The sequence below is a fragment of the Haemaphysalis longicornis genome, unplaced genomic scaffold (assembly GCF_048455015.1).
Source record: "Haemaphysalis longicornis isolate Haplotype H1 unplaced genomic scaffold, Haemaphysalis longicornis Haplotype H1 scaffold_5, whole genome shotgun sequence".
Classification (NCBI taxonomy): domain Eukaryota; kingdom Metazoa; phylum Arthropoda; class Arachnida; order Ixodida; family Ixodidae; genus Haemaphysalis; species Haemaphysalis longicornis.
Genome location: NW_027526385.1, coordinates 35,729,057 through 35,754,619, shown reverse-complemented (window position 1 = coordinate 35,754,619; position 25,563 = coordinate 35,729,057). Strand labels below are relative to the sequence as shown.

At 49.4% G+C, this 25,563-nt stretch overlaps 1 protein-coding gene across 1 annotated transcript in view; it reads left to right on the top strand.

Annotated features, from left to right (window-relative positions):
• Positions 1-2,651: 2,651 nt before the first annotated feature.
• Positions 2,652-25,563, top strand: part of LOC144139632 (plancitoxin-1-like) — a 54,100-nt gene continuing 31,188 nt past the window's right edge. Inside the window, exons 1-3 of the mRNA XM_077671929.1 lie at positions 2,652-2,660; positions 3,116-3,212; positions 4,847-5,011. Coding sequence (XP_077528055.1) covers positions 2,652-2,660; positions 3,116-3,212; positions 4,847-5,011 — 271 coding nt within the window. The remainder of the gene's footprint in view (positions 2,661-3,115; positions 3,213-4,846; positions 5,012-25,563) is intronic.

The following is a 25,563-nucleotide window of genomic DNA, read 5'->3' as shown; positions in this document are numbered from 1 at the left end:
CTCCAAGTCAGCCCGAGGAAATCAGTATGTTAACTACCTTAAACAAAGCAAACCTTCTGCACTGCTGTTTAGGTGAAATAAACAAATCTGTTCAATAAACATCAAGCTCTAAAACAAGATAGGAACGGCTGACTAGGTACTGAGCAGTACGAAGTACCCTTCCCACTGACTTCCAACCGCTCCGGTCCTAAGCTGCTGGATTCCATTCTTTGCATTTCAAGTTCCTTATTTCTTCTCTTCATCGAGCTATTCAACTTCCCCTTCTTTCAGACCAGTCTCTAGGCATCCACTCTTTAACAGTGGTAGTCCACCCGTTGACCATTCGTCTACGTGGCCAGCCCATGTCTATTTGTGTTTTTTAAACTATGATATTATATTTTAGAGTTTTCTCCTCGATCAAAAAAGCTCGTTTTCTGTCCCTAAGTGCTACTCCGATCATTATTCATGCCAAGGCCTGTTGAGCCGTCTCAAATTTACTTTCATGTTTTCATAAGGCGCCAGCTTTCCGCTCCATATGTCTTTTTGGCAGGACGCTTTGGTTTTATATATTCTTTTAATAAATGTCGGTATTTCACCTTTTATTATATGAACGTTTTTTAACCCCAGTCTATGCCTATGCTGTGCAATATTTCTTTATTGGGATACGGATCACCACTGGCAACGTGACCGAGGCAGCTATAATTTTGTAATTGTTTTAGCGATTTCTTAAATATGCTGAACAGGCTGCTTTCGTAGTGTTTCTTCTAAATTACAATAAACGTATTCTTATTTTATTTTTATAAGCAAGGCCCTGCTTTTTAAATTTCGTTCCGCAATTATTCTTACTGGTTTTCTTCAAACCTCATATGACTAAAGTGTTCCGCGCTTATCGGCAATTGTGTGTTTTCTAAGTCGAGCTTTTTGAATTCTCCCTCCAGACATTCTCTGAATACTCTTGCCGTGATGGTATCATCCTGTCGCACCCCTTACAAATAGGGAATTGGTCGCTTGCCTTGTTAAGGGTTATCCTACACGTACAGCCTTTATATAGGACGTTTAATAGTCCTATGTACATGTACCCAGAGGCGTTAAATATTCGAGCATTGAGGAAGTTCTTACAGAATCAAACGCTTTTTCGTAGTCAATAATTGCCATGTAAAAGTGTTTATTATACTGTGCAAATTTTTGTATCACTTGAATGCTGACATGGATGTGATCCATTTATTATAATTTTCTACGTCCACTTTGTTCCCTGGGTTGATGGAAATCAAGGCTGTTACTTATTCGGTTAACTGTAACTTTGGTAAGCAGCTTTTAAACAACTGCAAGTACAGTTGAAGCACAGTTGTCTGTAGTTTATAAGGTCTTTGGTATTGTCCTTCTTGTGAATCGGAATCACGTTGGCGTTCACCTAGGCTATGGGCACCTTTAGAGTCCTCACGCATTCTAAAAATGGTGCAGCAAGCTTATGTGCTCCTTCCTGTAAATTATCTACGATTATGCTGTCGTCACCTGCAGCTATTATTTTATTACCCTCGAGGACATTTTCTACTTCGTATTTTTGTACTAGGGGGACTTTAGAGCTAAGCCTGTACTCATATTAGTTTCTCCAGGTCAAACACACTGGCGTAGAGCCTGGGGCAGAACATTTCGGCCACTTTATATTTGTGCTATTTCCAACGTTTCCTGCTTCTTGCTGTTTCCAGCGTTTTCTCGATCACTGCCATGTCAAGCACGAATGTCCTTCGTTTCAGTTTTGTTAATCGCTTTTGACAGCTAGGCTTATTCTGATAAATCAGTCATAGTCACCACTTTTGTGTTACGTTTTAGAAGGAGTTCCTTCTCTTTCATAGTTTTCAGGACTGTTTATCGGCTATTTCTTCACAAGTTTTCTTCCTTTTTTATATTCAGTCTCACTTTGCACATAACTATCTTATGATCGCTGCTCAGAGCCTTGCTTAGGACGGATGCTTGGTTTTGGTGAGGCTAAATGAAATACTACATCAGCTGCAGAAAGCCTTCACCTGTTGTTGCCCTTACTTCTATAGCTTCTGGCGGCATTTAGGAAATCAAACAGCAACAGCAACAAACGGTTCCACTAAATAGGTTCTACGTTCCGCTTGGAACGTTCGTGGGGTTAGGCAACGTGGTTCTATAAACGTTGGATTAGAGTGCTTTGATTCAGGCGCGTTTTCACCGTACAACAGCGCTGGCGTCGAGGCACCCGAATTGGAGCAGTGGGGCACGGTGAATTTCAATTGACTTGAGCAAGCCTCCAGTACATTTACCTTGCGAGGAGCGCGACCGGAGAGGAACAGCATGAGAGGTGAGCGTGAAAGCGAAGGGAGGCATTAACTGTACAAATGTCGACGCAAGACTAGATGCTGTCATCTTTCGTCGAGATTTGGAACTAAAGGGGCCGATCCCCGGCTATTTTTCTTTTGTTTTTTCCTATCCTTTTGCTATCCTTTGCTATGTATTGGTTTTTCAAAGATCGGGCCAGCCAATAATTTTCATTTGCGTTATTATAAAGAATAAATGTCTTACTTCCCCCAGTTGCATATTTTTGAAGAAATGATGGGCGTAGCACGGTCGGCTCATTACTGTATAAATATTTGTTTTTCGCACGCTATTTCTTTCGGCTTTTGTAGTTTATTCTTTAGTTTTTTGAGATGTATAAGGTGGGTATTTTTTATTTCATGGTAATATTTTCGTGAAACCCTAATGTTTCTTTTAATTTATTTTTTTGGTTTTTCAAATTTCTTTTTAACCATGATCTGCCATGACGCTACTATAACGATTAATTGAGCTACGTCCACGTAATATGCATTTTTGTCGAAATTGAGGGCTGTGTAAATAGCCTATTTTTCAATTCGTCGCACTATTTCCATGAAACGTGTACATTTTGTTTTTCGATTTGTTTAATGTTTGCAAAATTTTGTTCGACCGATTATCTGAAGTAAAAATTTTATAACAATTCAATCTGTTACTTTAGGCAGTTATGCATTTTTTGCGAAAGCAGAGCGTTACATACCCCGTACTGCGCGGTACTCCGCATAACTTACTACGCCACATTTTAGGGTAGAAGTAAGGCGAAATAATGGTGTCGTAAAGGTGACCTCTTTCACGTTTGCAGAATGTGTACTACGCACTCTACAATGACCAGGTGCAGAGAAGCGAATACCAATACAAAAACGGACGCCGACCTTCACAAACGAACGGACACACAAAAGGTGCATATCTCCCATTACCAGTCTCGGCAGCGGTCACATTATCGTAGCCGCTATGGGGCCGCCGTAATCAACGAATGAAGTTTTTGACTTGCAAAGAAAGCATGTTCCACATTGTGCATGTGGCTGGGTAGTTGGTCCGCTAGTTGGCTCTCCACTGAGCCAGATAGCGATATCAGTGTCCCTATTTAGTGAAGTGGGGCTGACAAATTGGAAATCGTTCGGTCAGTGATTGTGAGGGCACGCAAATTACTCGTGACCTACCGGTGATAAACTAGTGACCACGAATGGATCGATAATGCGTCGCATGAAAGACAGGCTAACCGGAGGGAGAAGTGTACAGAAGAGTGTAGTTTCGGGAATTAGGGGATGGAAGAGAAGTGGCGAAGTGGAGGGGTATGAGAGGAGAAAGGTACACGAAATTATACAGGGATTGGGGAGACCAGGTGGATAAAAAGAACGGCTAATGTACGGGGAACGGCAGAATATTCGTGTGAGCAGAACGGTAGGGGCAGTGGGACAGAATGAGCAGGGAATACAGAAAAGAGAATTGGGTTGACGGCGGTGAGATATAGTAAGTGAAGCAGCAATTTCACTGCAGGCAGTGTAGAAGGAAGAGGAATGGTAGTGTACGATGGTGAGTATGCATGGATGGAAGGAGAGGGGAAGGATGAGCGCGTTGATATCGTTGGAGGGCACAGATGGAAATCAAAGACAGGGAGTAAAGAAGCAAGAAGCAATATTGGGGAAAATGACCAAGATTACATAAATAATATGAGGTAGAACGAAAACACGAAAAGAGGGCAACGGCTAGTGGTGGAAGGGAGAAAATAAGGCAGTATTAAAGGTGTGTATAAAGGTTGGTTTGAAAGACCTACGATAAGTAGCGAGGGGTACAAATGCCCGGTAAATTAGAGGAGGTAGAGAGGAGAGAAGCATGTGAAGTGGTAAGGATGGAGGAGGCTACGGGAAATGGTGGCAGAAATACTTTCATTTCTCGTCTTCATTTGCAATGAAGCAGGCAAATAGTCTATTTTCCTTGACTAATATTTTATAGTGAAGAAGTATCAAGCAGTTATGATCGCCCAGTTTGATGCCACCACAGCTTAAATTGTATGCTCCCACAAAATATTTCGCGCAATATGAAGTTCCTCTCTAGAAATTTCAGGCACTGTTTCAAGCACGCGAGGCTAATCGGTATTAATTGAAAGAATTCCACCAAAGAAAGACAATTTCACACTTGCAAGCACTTCCGTGTTCTCGTTGAAAGCCAGAACCCTTGTTATCAAACAATATATATCGGAAATACAGTCGTACATCTCAACAAATGCGGAAAACAATTGGGGGTTATGAGAGGACAGACTGCTTTGCTGGGTAACCTTCGCTCATTTCAGAGGTAACAAACACTTTTTGCTATTCGGGAAGGCCCATGGCCGGCAAGACCCGGCCATTGCAAGGGGTAGGCTATATTTTACGCCTGAGTCTCATTGACATTATTGTGCTTGCTCTTGGTTGTTTTCTTAGAACGGCAATACGTTTCCAACTACAGTTGCTCTATACTCTGCGAATGCCATTTATGATAGCCTTGGCTCCGAAAGTGTTGCGTTAAACATGGTGACCTGCTTTTCCCGTTGCAGGTATCTTAATGTACGACAACAAAAAAGTGGTGTGGATAATCCACAGTGTTCCGACATTTCCTACTAATACTCGATATAAAAAGTACGAATACCCGGAAAGCGGATTAGCCAAAGGACAAACAGTGTTCTGTGTCACATTTCGCCGAGACCAGCTTAAAAAAATAGGTGAGTTGAAAATCATTTTTCTAGACTTTGCTTGCAGCTAGCGATCAGCCTTCCTGGAGATAGGTTTGGTCTGAATTGGGTAGTCTTGTTGCGTTCTTTCACTGATTTTTAAACGTCCAAAACCTGACTATGTTTACTGCCGAGGAGCAAAAGGTTTAGCAAATAATCCGGCGTTCACCTTGATACAGACGCCTTGTTCATACAATTCGTGTTTTTTACTGGACCAGTTTTTATCCGGTATCACTAGCTATCACAGAAACACGAACCAAACAAAGACGGTCCAAAAGAGCTAATGTTTTGTATCAACTGAAACTGAGGTAATTGGAAAAGTTACACCGGCTCTGTTAACAAAAGAGCCTCTAATCACAAAACGCGAGAAGCCGCCGGATAATTTTGAATACCATATTTTTAGATTGTCACCTTAGTTAGGCAATGAAATCTACGTATAAACATCCATTTGGCGTTGTCTCGCTGGTATAGGTACACTGCCTGTTTAAATAGGCTCTCGAAGGTTTCCTTGCAAGAGTGACTAACAACATTGTATCAATTTTTTTCCCTTTCAACTTCGCCATTAAAATTTTTATTTCGCCTTGCTCACGTTTCATTTACAGGATTTATTGCGCATGTGTGTCAGGATCTGTCTATCCGACATGGAGCTCATGAGTTTCACAAACTTTGGGATGCAAGTCTCGCATCAATGTCTATGGCCAGAGGGTGGCATAAATCCTTACAGACTTCGATTTGACCTTCAATTAAACCCGCATTTCTACACCTCCTCGGAATCGCAGTGTCGGCCTCAAACTCACTTCAGCCTTCGTTAAAGGGACACGAAACGATGGAAACAAGTTGGGCTATATAGGTAGATGACGGTACCCGGAATCTAAATGCATTATTCTCGCAACCAGCCGTTGTTTAATACGGCCGAAAATGCCAGAAACGCTTAAATAGGCGACGTCGCCCCGTACGCTTTTTGGTACTGCGGATTAGGACGCCACAAAAGTTGTTAACGGTGAGAGCGCTTTGGAGAAGCATCTAATAATGTTTACCAAAAAATAATTGGCTCCAATCTACGCTTAGAAGGTGGATGGAAAGCTAAGCTTTAAATGACACCCACAAGAATTGCCCATGCGACATCCCTTGAATTCACACACGTGGCTCTACAAAGAGCGAAACCATAGATTCGGCCAGCCGTTATCAGGAATTCGCGGGGGAGGGCACCCATAACGCAGCAGCGTCGGCCAAGGCAGGGCTAGAGTGGTAGACGCCATCGCTGTAGCGCAGCCGTGGGTCGACAGATAGAAAATAGAGAGGAGCGTCTTCAGAAGGCTGAGACTGCGGAACATAGACATCCTGATATGCTAGCTCAGGGCTGCGCAACCGCCAGACACAAGCCCCGACAAATAAACAATTCGGCATGTCAGCTTAGTGATTCAATTTATATCGATTTAAACTAGTTAGTCTACCAAGTTTGAGAATGGCGAGAAAGCTGAGGGAACTCTTGTAATCGCTGTTTATCAGAGCCAGTTGCTCCTTTCGCCTTTTGCGACACCTCTTAAAACACATGCGAACTGGTATTCACCAATGAAGAAAAATTCCCCGCATTTCCCCGAGGGGAAGAATGTGAAAGTGCGAATGCACGAGTTGAATTTGCGCGGTTCGGTAATGTTCGCGAAAGAGAGATCACACACACACACAACTACAAAGAAAGAAAGATGCATTTATTCACAGACACCTATTTGTGTTGTCGTTGTACTTGATTGCTGGAGCGGATCTCAGCTTTGAAATTTTGTGTCAGTACTCCTTTAAGCGGGTGCATTAGCCCTTCTCACGCCCGATTCCTGGCCAATCCCCCACGTGGGTATGTGCCATGTCAGCGGCCAGGCAGCGCGCGCCCATCTCCCCCCGTTGCCAAGGAAGACGAGGAGATTCCTGGCCAATCCCCCACGTGGGTATGCAATGCGGACATCGCCAATTGATTGCTAGAGCGGATCTCAGCTTTGAAATTTCGTGTCAGTACTCCTTTAAGCGGGTGCATTAGCCCTTCTCACGCCCAATTCCTGGCCAATCCCCCACGTGGGTATGTGCCATGTCAGCGGCCAGGCAGCGCGCGCCCATCTCGCCCCGTTGCCAAGGAAGACGAGGAGATTCCTGGCCAATCCCCATCTCCCCCCCTTGCAAAGGAAGACGAGGAGATTCCTGGCCAATCCCCCACGTGGGTATGCTACGCGGACATCGCCGGTGGACGCAGGTTCAGGGTCGCTTAAGAAGTGCATCGCACTTAAAACGGAGTCCCATTCGTGGCAAGCATTGCGCAAAAGATCGCGTTTCTCCAGCGGCCAGATGTCTGTATGTGTTTTCTCATTTTATTTTCCCGCCCTGCAAACCAATGCTCAGCGCATCTTTGCAGTATGGCGACTTAATTCGGTCGGATCCGCGTTACCCAGGAGGTGCTGTCGAGCAAGTTAATCAAGCCGTGCGAAGGAAGCGTGCAATGGACGCGAAGCTGTGCCAAAACAGTCCCAAAACAACCGTCTTTAAAGAAGACGACAAAGCCGACCAACTGTTCTCCGACGCGACCGCCGAGGTGAGCAGCTCCTGCTCGCGAGGAACTCTGGGTAAATTCGCCGTACTATCTACAGTGTGCTCCGTGAGTGAAACCATCCGCCCCCCTCCCCCGCCACCACCTCTGCCGCCTTGGGAGTTTGTTAGTTTGTTCTCCCGTACACCACGAAAGAACCGTTGGCTGGTAGATCTAGAAAGCTTTGCTTTAAAATGGCCAGAATCCCGGCCGGCGAATGTGGATGTCCAGCAAAGCTGTTGTAAACCACTGAACATGCTGGTGGATAGTATGAGATGTTCCGCATCGTGTCGGCAGTGAAGGCGCGCTTGTCGCTTGGACTCGGATTCGCTGGTAACAAAGCTTGAGGCAGGCGCTCGCCCTGGGATAACGTCCACCCATTTTCGAGAGCAGCTGCAAACCTTATTTTTACCTGGAACACATTGGGGCAGGTTCCCATTTCTACTGACGCCAGATTCCATGCTTGTTTTGTGGTATTTCTTTACACATAGTGAGCTGTGTGCTGTATGGATAATTGCAAACAAACGTTGCGCTGGGCTTCTCTGGCGAAAATGCAGGATCCTACCTAACCTGACTTATGCGATCGGCGCCTTGGGCAAGAGCTGCTGGGTGCTGCAGGGGTTTTTGTTTACAAGACATTTTCCGACCAACAAGAGGCTAACAGCTTCGATGGAATAAACATTCTCTGAATGGGTTGAGCATGTGAAATAAATATAAATCAAAGCTTTCCGTAAGCTCATCTCACTTAAAAAGCACGAACTATAGCGGTTATACACAGCGAGGAAGGCTGCTTCCCTCATTATTCAGTCAAACATCACGCTTTCAGTTTTGTTTTGAAAGGTGAGGTAGCGCAATGAGCGAAGTCAATTTCCTATGCCGGTGAAAACCCGACATTCTGCAAGCAATATCCCTGGTACGAAGCGGCTAAAGTGAATTCATGAGAATCGGCGAAAGGACAAGACGAACAGCACCAGATTAAAATGAAGCTCAAACGCTTTGCAAGAAAATTAAGTGCGAGACACGTTTATATAGTTTCTTGCGCGCAACTCCGAATAGCACACTGAATTTGATCGTATATGAGTCCAACCGGCATTTATCTTGCGAAACACGCGGTCCCGTTTAAAAGACGCGCTCTCTTCGTCCTTGACGCCTCTGATTGGTTGCGCCCGCCATGACGTCAAAGGAGGACACCGTTCGGCCGCGCGGCTTGTCGGAAGCATTGGAAACGATCACACGGCAGCGGCGCCTGCATTTTCGGCAATTTAGGTTGCAGTTTAGTGTTCGCACATTACTTCAAGTTTATTTTCCAAATTCCTGTGCTGTTGGTTGTCTTGGAGCTTGAATTCGCTTTACACGACCGAGAACCCCAAAGCAGTCACTGCTGCGTCGGCTAGAGGGTTCCGTCAGAATATTTATGAACTGGGCAACCAGCATAGCGGATTTCTATTCTACGACTCGGGAAGATGAACCCCATCACCCGGTTCTCAGAGTTTCAGTCCCTCCTGGGAAAGGCTCCGATTGGGAGTAAATTCACTGCTCAACGTGCCCTGCTTCTTGACGTAGCCACGGAGAACGATGTGAATGCTTTGCAGCGATGTGACCGAATCAGTGGTGTGCCCAATTGGTACGGAGGAGGACCTTCTGAGCTATCTCAAGCCTCAAGGGGCACTGCATGTGAGAAGGATTATGCGTCGGGCTGGCTCTTCAGGAGATAACGGGAAAACGACCCCATCTAATGACATAGTGTTGTCGTTCGCCCCAAACACTGAATGGCCGAACATGATTAACCTCCGGTTTACAAGGCACGCAACGGCCGATTACACGGATACCCCTCCACGTTGCTTCAAGTGTCAACGCTTTGGGCATGTCGCGAAATTCTGCAAAGGAGAGCAAGGCTGCAAACGGTGTGGTGGCCCGCATAACTTTCAGCAATGCAAGGAAAACTTTGCCTGCGCCAACTGCGGCGGCGATCACCCTGCAAGTTTGAGCGGGTGCCCATTTCGCGTTAAAACACTACACAGGAGGAAGGCTTTCATTGAGGGACCCAAATCACCTCCACCGCCACCAGAAAGTGACAGTTTTCCGGTCCTGCTTCCAGAGGAATCCTTAAAGGCGACAAAAAGCACGAAACCTAGCGCCAGCGTTGCACAACCAGAGCCACGAGATTCCTGCGCCACTCCTGCAGTCCAACCCGGACGCGATCAGTACGCCAACGCCTTAAGAAAGCGTCGTGCCCTTTCAAGGGAAGTCAACGTAAGCGACTATTCAAAAGTTGTACGAGCCCTTTTTACAGCCCTCTGGTCCCACCTTGCTTCCATGACACCACGCTTCTTCAAAAGAATTCTGGAGACCATGCTGAACCTGGAACCTGTCATTTTGGGGTTTACTGGGACGCTTCTACCACAGTTTAATGTCCTTTCGGAGCATCATGGCCTCTAATTCAGGATCCTTTCGGGATGAACTCAAACGCGCCAGCATACTCCAATGGAAAGGAAGAGGCCTCAAGCCCCGTTTTTCGGACTTTAAACAGTTTGTGTTTATTAACAATTGCCCTATCATTGTCATCTGTGAACCGAACGCCACGGACGCGTTTAGGCTCTCTAGATATGAAGCATTCGTGTCACCAGCTAGTGATGCTTCTAGTAAATTTGTGGTGTTCGTCCGACGGTTAACATATGATCTCCATTCTGTGGAACCTCATGACAGCAACCAATACATTTGCCTCACAGTGAAGAGGAAAGGTGTCTCGTTCACACTCATAGGAGTTTATCTCCTTCAGGACGCTTCGATTCCAACAGATTAAACAAAATTATCAGAGACACCCCTGGTCCTTGGGTTCTTATGGGGGACTTTAATGCCAATATTATGCTCTGGGGAAGCCACAGAAATGATCCCTGAGGTCAAAAACTGGTTTCACTGGCGTCCCATCATGAGCTTTGCTATGTCAACGATGTCAGCCAAACATTTCTTCGCGGTACGACGTATAGTAGCTGTCTGGATTTGGCTTTTGTCTCATGAAGTCTCATTGACACAATTCAATGGTTCACAGACATGGAAACCCGTGGAAGTGACCACCTTCCAACATACCTGAGGATCGAGGGCTTTGATGGTTTTCTTCCTGGGAAAATCATTCGACGAATGGACTGGAACAGGTTTAAATCTCGCATGGAAGATTTCTGCTGCGGAGGGCTCTCCTCGACTTTTCAAAGTGCCGTAACCAGCACTGCGCAAGACTCCATGCGTTTTTTCCGGGTGCATCCAAAGCTGACAGAATTTGACGAAGTGATAAAACATCTCACAGCTATTCGTCGTCGTGCAGAACGAAGATACAGGCACACTAAGTCTATTCATGACCTTCGGGAGGCCCGACGTACACAGAAAAAAATTCAATGTCGCATCGTACAAGTACAAGCACAGCGCTGGAAATTGTTCTGCGAGAAACTTGATTCTCGGAAACCTCTATCTCACATCTGGAACACTGTCAGGGGCCTTCGAACCACAAAACAGCAGCGTCGACCTTTCAGTGCTTTGGCGCTTCATCAGAAACGCCGAGAGGTCGACGTAGCGGAGGACTTGCATAATAATCGCCAATGGTCCAGCTTCGACCAGCCAAGCGGGCATACGCGTCGTCCCCGTATCACGCGACTCCTGCGTGGACGTCCCATTTTCAATGGAAGAGCTCGATGCGGCATTACATCTGTGCCGAAGTAGATCTTCACCAGGACCAGACGGGTTGACGTACGCCGCCCTGCGTCACCTCGGCTAAGAAGCCCGTCACACTTTTTTGTATGGGCTGAAGCAGTCATGGCAAGGTGGTTTGGTCCCTGAGGATTGGAAGGGTAACCGCATGGTCCCAGTTCTTAAAGCAGGCAAGTCTCCCCTTGACCCGGCATCATATCGTCCTATAGCCCTTGCAAGCTGCATTGAAAAATTAATGGAAAGGATGGTTTTTGGTCGTTTGGAATGATACCTTCAGCACCGTAAAATTTACCCCTATGCTATGGCTGGATTCCGACGCGGAAGTTCATCCATCGACAACGTAATTGACCTTGTCATATCAGTACAGCACAACAAATCAGTCAAACTTTTGTCAGCCGCTTTGTTTCGAGACATAAAAGGAGCGTACGATAATCTAATACATGACGCCGTTCTGGGCGGCCTACAAGATGCAGGAGTCGGTGGACGGACATTTAGATGGATTCAAAGCTTTCTATCAGGAAGATATTTTTTCGTTGAGACTTCAGATGGCCCAACATCACAGCACTTTGTTTCTCGTGGAGTCCCGCAAGGAAGTGTGCTTAGCCCTACATTGTTTAACCTCACGTTGATAGGTCTCACTACGGAATTACCAAACAACATCCACATCTCCATCTATGCTGATGACATCTGCATTTGGGCACCAGGAGTTTCACGCCCTCAGATTCGTGCCCGACTTCAGAAAGCCGCAACACTAACATATTTGTTCCTGCGTCGAAAAGGCCTGGAAATATCTCAGGAGAAATGTGCACTGGTTGCATTCACCCACAAAAAAATGTCGCAGTATAAGATTTCTTTAAATGGACAATATATTTTTTACGTCAAAAGTCACCGTTTTCTGGGAGTTATCGTGGACCGGGATTTATCATGGACTCCTCAAGTTTCATACCTGAAACAAAGGCTAACTGCAGTGGTCCAGCTATTCAAGTTTCTGGCCGGAAAGACGTGGGGTGTCTCCGTACACTCAATGTTACGCCTATACGATGCCCTGTTTCTCGGTGTTTTGCGTTACAGCCTGCCTATATTAACCAACACATGTAAAACCAACCTACAGGCAATTCAGGCCATACAGGCCCAGGGTCTTCGTACATGTCTCGGTCTCCCGCGTTGCGCCTCAACTGTGGCCACAATTTGCGTTGCAAGGGATCATCCGATCACAACCCACATGACAGTGGAGACACTGAGGGCACATATTAGGCAACTCACCCGGTTGCCCCATGACCACCTTGCATCCCTGCCTTCAACACGACCGCAGGCATCTTTTTGTAAGGTGGTTGCTGCTCACAGTGGAAGCTTGCCATGGAGCTATGCACCTCCGTCTCGGCCCTCGTCGCCACTTTGGTGCCTGTCACAGCCACAACTGCACTTAAACATCCCGGAAATAAAAAAGAAAGCGGACCTTCCACCTAGCGGTCTTCAACAGCTATCCCTACTCTTTCTACATGAGGCATACACAGACCTGGTCCATGTCTACACGGATGGGTCGGTCACCACGTCCAGTTCTGCCGGCACTGTTATTATACTACAGAAGTCGACCAAAATTCATTTGAAGCTTTCAAACTCGACGACGTCAACCGCTTCTGAATTGGCAGCTATTCGGGAGGCCCTTGTATTCATCCAGCGGGAATCGCCAGAAAAATGTGTTGTGCTATGCGACTCGAGGTCCGCTCTTCAGTGCATCCAATCTGCCCTCCGCCGCGGCCCATACGAACAACTTGTGGCTGCAATCCGGTGCTTATATGACACATTAGTGAGGCATAGACATGATATTGTTTTCCAGTGGCTCACAATCCACTGCGGCATTACTGGGAACGAACAGGCGGATAGAGCGGCTCATGGCACACGCACAAGTGCAAGATTGACCCGCATCCCTTTATCACGCACTGATGCAGCCAAATCGCGGCGGTCCATAGCCCGGGCAGGCACTCTCGCTAAGTGGAATACACCTGAGTTCTCAAACACTCGTCTTTACTCGCTCGACCCAGATTTGCAGCGCCGCCTACCTAATAACGCGCCATGCTCGGACGTCACCTTACTCTTTCGCCGGTGGCTAGGTGTTGCCTTCACCGGTGCTTACTCCTACACCATTGCAATGGCCAACAGCCCTGCTTGTGATGTGTGCGACACCGACGAGACGACTGAACACCTTCTGTGCCATTATGACCGCATCATAACGCCGAGGCAACAACTTTCCACCACACTTCGCCGACTCGATGACAACCCCTTTACAGCGCATACAATTTTGTGTCATAGGCGTTGTCCGTAACAGGCGGAAAAGGCTATAAAAGCCTTACTGCTCTTTTTGAAGGACACGGGCCTGTCTGAACGATTGTAGGGACATTACTATAGTGCAGTGCCCTTATTTCGCCAATTTTCTCAGTGGACCGTATTAGTTTTGTGCATTTTCTGGTTGTGTGCGTTGTTTGTACCGCCTTTCTAGTGGCCTGGTCAAGCCTTGTGTTTTTTCTACTTTTCTTTCTCTCATTTTCTCCATTACTATGTACCACTGTCCTTTCTTTCCCTTTCATTTCCCGTATCCCCTCCCCCCTGAGTAGGGTAGCCAACCGGACAGTATTCTGGTTATCCTCCCATCCTCTCCTGTGCTATTCCTTCCATGCTTCCCTTCTATTCCTAATGTTAATATTAGTTGCTTCCTGAACTATTTGTTAGTATATACGACACCATTTATGCACAAGATTAAGTGGCGTTCTAAAAACAATGTACCAGCGAAAAGCACGTAGGTTCACTGCGCGAAAATATAGCGTTCATGCGCTGTGAACGTATATGCGAGACATATGTTGCCGAAGCACGCATAAACCAACAAGTGGAGTCTGCTTCCGAATTTTCTTTGTTTGTTGTCGCCCATCCCACTCCCTTACCCATCCCCATACACACACCCACACGCGCAAGCCCGCGAGCGCCTTTTGCGCAGCTGTGCTACGGCGCCTCCGCGATCGCTAGCTGCACTTCGATGAGTGGGGTCTTACTGCTTGACTTGCGTTTATTCTGAAAAGACTGCAGCAAACTTGTGCCTACGCAGCATTATCGGCTTGGGTTTTTGAACGCTGTTCGAAATTAGATTTTTGAACACTGCTTTAAGCCCATGGGGAAAGAAAACCAACGTGTTTAACGAAACAGGTATTTGATGAACAAATGTGACTTTTTTTCTGGAACTGAACGAAACATCCCCGTCCAAAGTACAGCAGTATTCACCATCCTTAATAAATCTTGCATCTAAAGTGAACATTCATGTCCACCGCATCAAGAAAGAAACAGAAAAAATAGGAAAAACGCATTTGAGCGCTTTACAAAGTATCTAACGTAATCTAGTATATTCCCTGTCATCAAGCACAGCCACCTGTGCTGCCGCTCCCGTATGTTATAAAACATCCTGGAGTGGTATTATCCTGCTTAGGAATACGGCGTGGAAACGTATGCCTCGTTTGGCATTCGTACATACTTTTAGAACACAAAACTTGTACAAATAAGTGCTATCAAAAAAACAACAACAACAACAACAAACAAGTGCTATTCTTCCTTTGGCGACGCTCTTCAGGAAATACGGCGAAAAGAGCGTGGCAGACTCGGCCTATCCGGCCGCAAGTCCAGGTAAGGCGTTTTCCTGCCGGTTTTCACCTCCGCTCTTCGGTATTCGGGCATCGCGTGCCGAGGTGGGGGCGGGGCATCGGGCCACTTTTGTTTGCGTATTGCGCCGCTTCTATTGCATGCATTGCAGAAATATTTCGTACACAAGAACTATTGAATGTTTACTTGCTGCTCGTCAACTTTTCTTTTAATTATAAAACCTCTTCACCTTCCCTTTAAGCGAGCCGCCTGTTCTTCCAATCTCGTTCTCGGCGCGCGCGCGCGCGAGGAGGAAGGAGGGGGAGTAACACTGTATTAAAATTTCGCTATCGGTGAAACCTGCCGGCGCCCGGTTAGTACCTTATCGCCCGTTAAAAGTACACTACTTACCACCTGCAACTAAGAAGAACGGCGGGTTGGCGTGTCGGCATAGGTTCATGAAGGGTACAGCGCTAACAGAACTCGGACAAGAAAGGACATAGGGCGGAGTGCTACTGCCTTATAGGACAGGGCAGAGCGCTACAATACGGAGTCTGCAACTAGCTGACAGATCGGAACTTGTTCTCTTCGCCGCGATCAGCTATTGAAAATCCGTAGAGCATGCGTCATGCTGCCCTCATGTTTGTCCCAGGAGAAGCACGGGAAACTAGCACTACTCAACGAAGCTGCTGTGATGGGAGTTTATTTTACGCTAGGATCTTGCGAGAGAAGATAACGTGTGACGGCTGCTATCGCGAGGACAGGGTAATGTGAAGGCGCCATCTTGAACCGCACCGGCCGAGACGCAGCGCTTCATATTAGAAACGACGCTTGTCGCTTCGCTCGCAACCCCCTATAGCGGTGCACGCCGGCCACTAGAGCATTCAAGAGCATTTGACATTCCGTCGGTGAAGAATCATAAAATCGAAGCCTGCCTCCTCTGCCCGAAGAAAGCTGTCGGCGTCGGCCATAGCTTGGAGACGTAAAAGCTGCCGTTACGTTGCCACCGTCAGAGCGCCTATAGACAGCACCGGTGCCTTCCTTTGTGACGCATTGGTAACATAAAAAATGAAAGGGACACAGGAGAAACAATTGCAAGCTTTACTTGTTTATTTATAAGCACATATATCGTCGCTCGTCAAACAAACGCAGAACGAAATACGAAAAATATGATCTTTGAGATAAAACAAGATTTCATTAGGCTTTCAGTGTGAGTTTAAGCAGCACAGACCGCATTTCACCATTCAGCTCATTTCTCGCTGGAATCTCAAGCCCGAAAAGTTACTGTTTTAGTTGTCGGCTTCTACCCGAAGGGTACCAAATAGTCGCCGATACAAACAGAAAATCACTAAAAAAACATAGGGGTTCATATGGTATTTGAAGCCGGGTCGCAACAGCAAGAGGCTACTACGCTTTTCATAAGATTAACCCTGTTTGTTTTCTTTATACACGAGAGAATACGCTCAGATGTCCCCGTACGAGGACTACATATTCGAGAAAACCAAAGAATACATTGAAGTTAGCAGAAGCACTAATACATCATAATTCAGGCAAATACAAGCGTTCAGAAGGCGCAACCAGTAAGGTGGTTGTTCAAGCGAATTATATACACTATGGACAAATGCCGCAGTTCCTCAGAATTATGACTTTGTTTATCTTGGTGGCTCAGTATTCATACCACACAAGAGACGTCGCCACAGACTATACAGACCAATCAGCACAAACATGTCATAGGGTGGCTCACCAGGATTGTAAAATTGCAAAAATCGGATTGAGAGAGGCGTAATATCCGTGTCTTTTCTCAGTGTTCGCCGTAAAATGTCCTAGAAATGGACACCATATCTCCAATCTGCAAAGCAGTGATGAATTGTGTCTGGTCGAGAACAGAGGTTATATGTTGGGTTGCTAACAAAAGGTCATGCCAATGGGGATTTTAAAACCGCCTACGTAACTTTGTTGGCGGAAAACTATCGGAAACTTTACAACGCGAAACGTGCTGTAAAATCAGTAGCTCAGCAAGCTTCAGGCATTCCACATCAATTATGTCTTTCAGCATACTGGCATTTTCAGCAAGGTACTTGTTGGCACGCTTTGCGTCAGCATCAAATCAGCGTTAACTCGGCAACCTGGCAGAAGGCAAGAAAAATTCGTTTCAAATGTTCCCCGTGAAACCTACACATGAATACACGGGAAAAATAGATGCGCGCGGGGGATACTTCTCACTGTGGCGACGCTGCCGCATGAATTCGCGTCAAAATGGGGAGAAATGAAAGCGAAGAAAGAAGCGCGAGCACAATGTAGCTGTGAGTGAGTCGTCGATAATTCCTGGCTTTCGCCTTTAAAACATGCAAGCAGGCTTACCCTGGTATTCTGAGGCCTTCCTCCACTCGAGCCTCCAGTGGAGGAGATCCTTGAAAGCAATTTCCCCATGCATCAGCATTGCACTATCCTCCCCTCAGCCGAGTGGAGGGAGCACATGTAGTGCAGGAGGGACTCATAATACGGGCTTTAGTGTCCTAGGAAGTATTGTGTGTGCGATATTTGTGGCATTTGGACAAGCTTTTTACTTCCATCGTTAGACCGACATGCCAGAGGACGAAAGACCTCGTCACTGTTGTGCAACTTCCTTGGATCGACAGCGGAGGTTGGTAGGGAGGGACCAAATCCAAACGCGGCTCGCCCTTAGCCTGCACTGACGCGCCCTTTGCACGACATATCGGCAGGTACTCTTAGCCCCTAAATCATTATTAGGACATTTGAAGGGGAGTGTGCAGCCACTGAAAGGAAGAAAAAAAGAGGAGTGTAAAAGACGGCGGGAAATTTCATGAACAAGGAGACCAAACCGACCAGAATCATTCAATGCTGCTGCTAAAATAGGCAAACGGTACCCCTCACTCGGTTTTAGCCCAAAGTATCGATGGATTGATTTACTGAGTGAACTTCCTTTTAAAACAGTAAGCGCGATGTTAAAGGGGCATTAGAGGCTGAATGAAAGATCATACGCTTTGTAGCTCTCTCGGCTTTTTTTTGACGGCCACCTGCAGTAACCGGCCGCTGTGGCTTTGTGGCTATGGCGATGTGCTGCTGAGCTCTAGGATGCCGTTTCAATTAGCGGACGTGGTGGCCACTTTTTTCATGGAGGCGGAAAGCGAAAACCCCGTGTGTTTGAGACTTCGCCGCACGTTGAAACTCCCGAGGTGGTGAAAATTAATTCGGAGCACTCCACTAGAGCGTGTCTCTTCACCGGTGTGTCGTCGGCACGTTAAACTCCGTAATCAATCAATGAATCAATCCATCAATGAATCAATCAGTCAATCAGTAATCAATCAATCAATCCCAGCAGTTGTGGAGGCTTACGCTTTCCTTCATCTTCAGCCAGTCGTCAACGTCGGTGGTATCGGTGCCGCACAACATACGGGGCGGGGAGATGATGATAGGAGGAACAGCCCCTGGCGGGAGTGCGTCAGTGCCTCGCAGCATTGTGGGCACACAACGGTGCTCGCGCTGCGTAGTTCTGTAATGGTTGGTAGAGCTGGACACTTATACTGGAGGCTTGAGAACAGCGAGAAACGATGCAGGATAGGCACACAAGAGGTGAAAGAGTCCGAACACTCCACCAAAGATGTTACGAAGACAAACTAAAAGGGAACACGATGTACTTAGATTATTTACAGTATTTACAGCAGAGAGCAAGGCAGGGTGGAATCTGACATGGCCCTACTCTTCCTTGAAGTGCCAAAAACATCCTTGTCGTGGTCGGGGTCGCTCAGCAACATGAATGGGTAACAATGGTTTGGACAGCTTCGCGTCCGCATTTTTAGAGCCCAGCTCTTAAGCACCCCCTCCCTTGATTTCGCGTTGGAGTAGAACTATTAACCGAACAAACGGCGAGGGCACCACAGAGGATACCGAGGACACCGAAGACGACACGGAGCAGGAAACCGGAGAAGGAGAGAACTCAGAAAGTGTTAGGAGGAGGGTGGTGGGCCGAGACCGCCTTTATCTTCCGTACGACGTAACGCCACATAGGCGCACGCCGGGGTGAGGTCACCTATGACGCGATCAATTTGGCTGCTGCATCCGAAGGAGCCACCCGTGTAGAGGCTCAGCGCCGCCAACACCAGAACCCAGAGGTGCGGGGTGCTATGTTATTAGCGCGATGCTTTAATGTAGCTATTAAGACAAACAGGAATTTCCTATTTTTTAATAGGGTGAATTTATTGATGCGCTCTCTTGTAACACCTCCATAGTTTTCTCCAAGCCGCGAACTAGACGACGTCTTTCTGACCTGGGCATACATACACACATACAAGTTGGACATATATACGTATATTTCTCCCACCACAATCCACCTTCACGACTATCAAGGACTGCCAGAGCAGTTTTTGTTAAGAAGAGATAAAATGCGCAGAATAAAAGTAGTCTCTAACCATAAATACAGCTTCTCATAACTTCTTCCCACCGACATATTTTGCAAAGTAAAAACAGCTAAACAACAGCGCTCGAATTCTGCATTAGGGAGTATCCTAATCGTCAGCCATGTTTCCTGCTAGAACCGAATTTGGCCTTGTTAGAATCAGAATTGTTTTGTAGTGTGCTGAAGATTTTAACCATAATTTTGGAGCTAAAACATCTTATGTGGCCAGTATTGAATCCGCAGTTCCAGTTGCTATTCTCGAGGTTATAAGCATATTTTTTTCAGCTTAAACCTAACATTTTATCACGCGTTGCCTCAGCATTACTCAGTGCTGTGCTGGAGATAGTGACACTATGTGCGCAGCTAAAACTGAAATAGTTCGGCCGGTGGTGCACCCGACTTGCTTATTACTGTGCCTGAAATAATGCGCTCATTTGTTAATCTAGTACCCCAACGGTTGCTAAAGATTTAGTAGATCATCCAGTTTTGCATCTGCATTGCTTAGTACTGCGCTCAGGGTAATACCTTATTTTTTTTTCAGTAAGAACACCAATATTCAGGCAAGTTATTTACCCGCATGCCTTACACCTGGGCACGAGCTAACAACCTCATTTATTTAGCTGTAACTGCAATAGCTGTGCAGATCCGCTTTCGGGCAAAAAATGCTTTGAATTTGCATAGCTTGGTGCCCTGCTTTTGATGTTAATCCCTTCTTTCTTCTAAAACTGACTACTTTGGCTAGGTAGCCATCCGCGCTGCTTAGCGCTGTTCTCGAGATAACAACATATTTCTTCAGCTAAAACTGGAGGGGGCCCTGAATGAGGCTTTTCTGGTACAAGGGTGTTCGCATTTTCAGATAAATAAATGTCCTGGTAATCACCTCCTTCAAGAATTTTGGTAAAGCGTTGAGTATGATTGGAATAATTGCCAATCAAAACAGCGCATTTTCATTCGTTGAGCCTTTCCCCCTCGTTTCTTCTTTGTATTTGCCTTGCCCCAGCGGTCTGCTTACCGATATTTCCATTATTCCTCGCTTCTCTCGGACGTCTGCAAGAACATCTGATTGTGCGCGCCTTCTACTGCGATAGTACCGCATCCCAAGCATCACTTTGTGACGGGCCGGCCATCTTTCTGCGCTTTGCGCCGTTTAGACAACGGAGTTTTACAAACTGTTAGTTCGCCGCTGCAGGAAAAAATTGGCGGCGTATCTGCTCCCTTCGTTGCAAATGTCGTCAAAAGGCGATAGTCCTTATCGACTTTTGTCAAGTAAATGCCTCCCTTCGCTTTCCCGCTCAGCTCTCATGTTGTTCCTCTTGCGTCGCGCTCCTCCCAAGGTAAAGACGCCAATGGTTTGCGGAAATCATTTTAAATTTCCCGCGTACTGCTCTAAACCGGGTGTCCCGATGCCAACGCTACCGTACGGCGAAGACGCGCGTGAATCAAGGCGCCCTGCTTCAACGTTTATAGAACCGCGTTTCTCTACTCCACGTGCGTTGCAAGCAGAGCGTGGAATCTATCTAGTGGAGCCTTTCGTAACTGTTGCCGGTTGATTTCTTAAAATGCCGCCAGAAGCTATAGTGGCGCGGGCGACAGCAGGCGACGGCGGAGAGATTTTTTTTTCTGCAGTTGATGGAGTATTTACTCTCGCAAAAATCTATCGTATATTTACTCTCGCAAAAATCTAACATGTACGATTTTTTATAAAGGAACGCTGCAAATATCACTTCTGTGTTACTTTGTTGTCTTATATTTGCGTAATGTTTTGTTGTTCTTCACCAATATTGACAACTATGAACATTACACCGGACTTAGACGGGCACTTTTAGCTGTGACTATATAAGACTAGAGAGAGAGAGAGAGAAAGACTTTATTCAATGCCAGCAGAGGGGAGGTCGGGGCTACACAGAGCCGCTTCCTCCCCCCGACGCGTTTACGTCGCCCTCGGGACTAGGCCCCGCCGGCGTCGGCGAGAGCGGCGCGCGAAAGGTACTCGGGAACTCGTCCCTTTCCTCCCTGTCGGCGCCTCTCTCCGCCTCTGCCTGGCGAGAGCAGCCTCGAGCTGCTGGACGGCGAAGGTTTGTGATGTCAGGTCCGGTGAGTTCGTGGCCCTGACGATGGTGTCCGGCAATCTGCCGTAGAGTTCGGCTGCTTCTACAGGATGCACTGCACAGTCCCACAGGATGTGGGCCAAAGTTGCGCGTTCACGCTCACATACACTGCACACATCACTGACATAGACGTCCGGGCACACGTGGCGTGCGAGTGCCGGCGTGATTACCGATAGTGTCTGTAACTGGCGTAACAGCACTGCCTGCGAACGCGTGAGTCCCGGGTGGGGCGGTGGCGCGGTGCGGCGGCCGAGCCGGTACCACTCCAGCACCTCCCCGTACGTGAGGAGGGGCTCCGGGTCCCACCCGTCGTCGTCGTCGTCGTCTTCTCGGTGGTCTTTCGCCGCGGAGCTCGGAGGAGGAGGGCGGGCCCCGCCGGCAGCTCGGTGGCCGCCGGCCGGACTCGCCGTCGCCGCCGCCGCGCGGTTGGGAGACCACCGCCCACGTCTCTGATCTCCGTGTGCGCCGGAAACCACCGGAGGTGGGTGGCCGGCACCGCTTCACTGATCACTGCACGACACCTCACAACGCGCACAGCACTTTCACACACGTTGTTCTTGGCGTAGTTCGCGATGGCCGAGCGCGAGTCACTGATCACCGTGGTGCATCGCGGGTCCGTCAGCGCCACTGCGATCGCCGTCTCCTCCGCCTGGCGGGCGGACGGGGCGCGGACGCTGCAGGCGCTGTACACTTCACCCGTGGTGGCGCGGACCGCCACCGCGACGTAGGCGTCGGGTCTGTCGGGGTACCGGGCGGCGTCCACGTACAGGGCGCCCGTGTCGTTTGCGTGCGTCGCGGCGAGGGCGCGCACCCTCGCTTCTCGGCGGCCGCGGTCGGGGTGGACGTTGCGGGGTAGCGGGAGGATCCGGAGCCGCTGCATCACCTCCGGCTGGAGCTGCGTCGTCTCGTGCCGATGCGAGTCCGTGGTCTTCGGTCCCATCCCGAGGCGCTCCACAATGCGCCTGCCCGTTCTTGTGGAGGCGAGGCGCTCGAGCTGCGCTGTCGTTTGGGCCTCGCTGATTTCCTCGAGGGTGTTGTGCACCCCCAGCTCGAGTAGCCTGGCCGTGCTGGTGCTGCATATCAAGCCCAGGGCCGTCTTGTAAGCCTTGCGGATCGCTGCATTGATGCGGTCCCGCTCCTGCCGTAGCCAGTAGTGGAACGCGCCGACGTAGGCGACGTGGCACATCGCAAAAGATTGGAGCAGTCGGAGGAGGCTGGCCTCCTTCATTCCGCTGTGCCGCGTCGCCACACGTCGGACGAGTCTGGCCGCCGCGCCGATCTTGGTGACGAGGCGGTCGACCGTGGTCTTGTTACTTCTGCTGGCATCGAGGTACATGCCGAGGACCCGGAGCGTGTCTACCCTGGGGATGACGGCGCCGTCCCTCGTTCTGATTCTGATGTTCGCCGAGTCCTCGGCCTCCCTCTTGCGGTACTTGCCCGGCGGCGGGACGATCAGCAGCTCTGACTTTTGCGGCGAGCACCGCAGGCCCTTACCATCGAGGTGGTCTTCGATGGCGTCCACCGCCGTCTGCAGCGCGTCTTCGATGTGGCCGTTGCTACCCCCGGGGACCCACAGCGTGATGTCGTCCGCGTAGATGGTGTGGCGGACCTGTGGGATCCCCGAGAGTCTGCGCGCCACCCCGATCATCACGAGGTTGAAGAGCAGCGGCGATATCACCGAGCCCTGAGGGGTTCCCGTGCTCCCGAGCTTCTTCGGCGGCAGCTGGAGGTCTCCCGCGTGTTGAAAGTTGAAAGTTTATTGCGACAACATGTACAAGACTGGCTATACAGTTGTCGAGGAGACGGTCAAAAAGTGTATTTCGACGGTCCGCTCCGAGAGAAAGTCTCGGATGTAGTTGTAGGATCTTCTGCCCAGGCCGAGCCAGCCGACCTGTTCCAGGATGGCGGAATGCTTGACTTCGTCGAACGCGCTCTGCAAGTCCAGCCCCAGCACGGCCCTGTTGTCTTGGGTGCGGACGGACGTGTCCAGGAAGTCGTGTTGTAGCTGGATCATGGCGTCTTGAGTGCTGAGCCTCTCCCGGAAACCCAACATGGTGTCGGGGTAGAGCCCTTCCGTCTCGAGGTAGCGTTGCCATCTGTTGTTCAGCACGTGTTCGAGAATCTTCCCCACGCACGACGTTAGGGATATCGGGCGCAGATTCTCGATGTTGGGCGGCTTGCCCGGCTTCGGTATCAGCACTGTTCTCGCTGTCTTCCACTGGTGCGGCAGCGCTCCCGCTCGCCAGCAGCGGTTGAAGTACCTCGTCAGGGACGCGATGGCCCCGTCGCCGAGGTTCCGCAGGGCCTTGTTCGTCACCCGGTCCGGCCCGGCCGCCGACTTGCAGTTGATGGTATGCAGCACGGCCCTGACCTCCCACTCCTCGATGTCGCGGTCGAGAACGGGATTGTCTGCGCCCGCGTACTCTCCGTGGTGTCCGCTGGGGGTGCTCGGGAGGTACTTCGCGTCGATGCGCCTGCATGTCTCTTCCCTTCCCAGCGCTTTGGTGGTCGTGTGCACGACTTGCGCGAGGCGATGCTGCTGGTAGCCCTTGGTGCCGGTCTCGTCCAGGAGGTGACGCAGCAACCGCCACGTTCTGCCCTTGTGGAGCTGGCCGTCCGCTTCGTTACACACCGCGTGCCAGCGCTGGGTGCAGAGTTCTCTGCTGTACTTCTCGATCTCGCGTCCCAGCGTGGCTATCCGCTTGCGGAGACGGTGATTGTTTCTCCTTCCCCTTCATCTCTTCTGCAGCGACTGCCGGGCCTCCAACATGTTTGCTAGGCGGCTGTCTATGCCGGGGTGTTCCTCGTCCGTTTCGAGCTCCGTCGTTGCGTCCGTTATGAGGCGGACGATGTCTTCGGTCCAGCTCTCGATGTCCGCGATGTCTTGCATAGACTCCTCCTCGGCGCACGCGCGGAAGAGGTTCCAGTCTGTGATCTTTTGCTGGCGGTGACGCTCGTCCCGGGGTCGCGCGGTCGTCGGCAGCTCGATCTTTATTACGAAGTGGTCGCTACCCATGTTCTGGCCCGTGTTCCGCCACTTTGCTCCGCCTCTGACCGAGTTGGCGACGCGGACGAACGCGAGGTCCGGGCTCGTGTCTCTGGTGACCGACGTGCCGATGCGAGTGGGGGACGAGGGGTCTGTGTGCAAGGTGAACCCCTCGTCGGCCGCCTTGTCTAGCAACTCCTTGCCCTTCAGCGTCGTGCGGGTGTACCCGAGCTCTTTGTGGGGGGCGTTAAAGTCTCCGCAAATCGCGATCGTGTCCCTCGGCGCCGTCGCCAGCGCCGTGTGCAGAATGGTGCGGAATCTCTGTTGGCGATGCGCGGGGCTGCTGTACACATTCACCAAGAGGATGGACTCTTTCTTCTTCTTCCCTAGAACCACTTCGGTTGCGCAGTATTCCAGTGCGCTGCGGCCGAGGAGGCCCTCGTGCTTCACAAACGGGATCCCTTTCTTCAAGAAGGTGCAGACGCTCTGCGCCGCCCCCTTCCCGCAGTCTCGTGCACTCGGGGGGCTTGCGTGTGCTCTGTAACCCGTGAGGGACGGGGCGTCCTCCGTGTGCGTCTCTTGCACCATTATGATGTCCGGGGGCCTCTCGGCGCCCTGGATGATTTGTAGTAGCGTTGCTTTCCGGCACTGGAAGCCGTTGGCGTTCCATTGCCAAATTGTGAGCGTCGAGTTGGTCCGGGCTTGTCTGGTCATGGCGATGTCCTTGAGTTGACGGTTGGGCTGCGGTCTTCTACTGCCACGTCGTCATCGCGGCCTAGCTTCCTGTATAGGAACTCTTGTAGCGCATCGAGGCGGCGCTCTACTGCCGCGAACCGGGCGTTCATGCGATGCTCGAGAGCGTCGACTCTCTTCTCTAAGCGGTCTATTCTTTCGGTGCAGCGTCGTAACCGGACGGCAACACTTATTCCACCTTGGGTTCGTGCCTCTTGCTCGTCGTCTCTTGTTCGCGGAGATTCCTTGTCTTCTTGGGCCTCCATGGCGGTCTCGGAGGATAGTGGTAGGCTTACGGTCGTCTCCGTTGGTTGTGGGCTTGCCGGTGTTGGCGGCGTCGGTTGGGGTCGGTGTCGCGGCGTAAGCGACGGGGGAAGTGGGACCCGTCCCTGCTCCCCCTTTGAGTGGGCC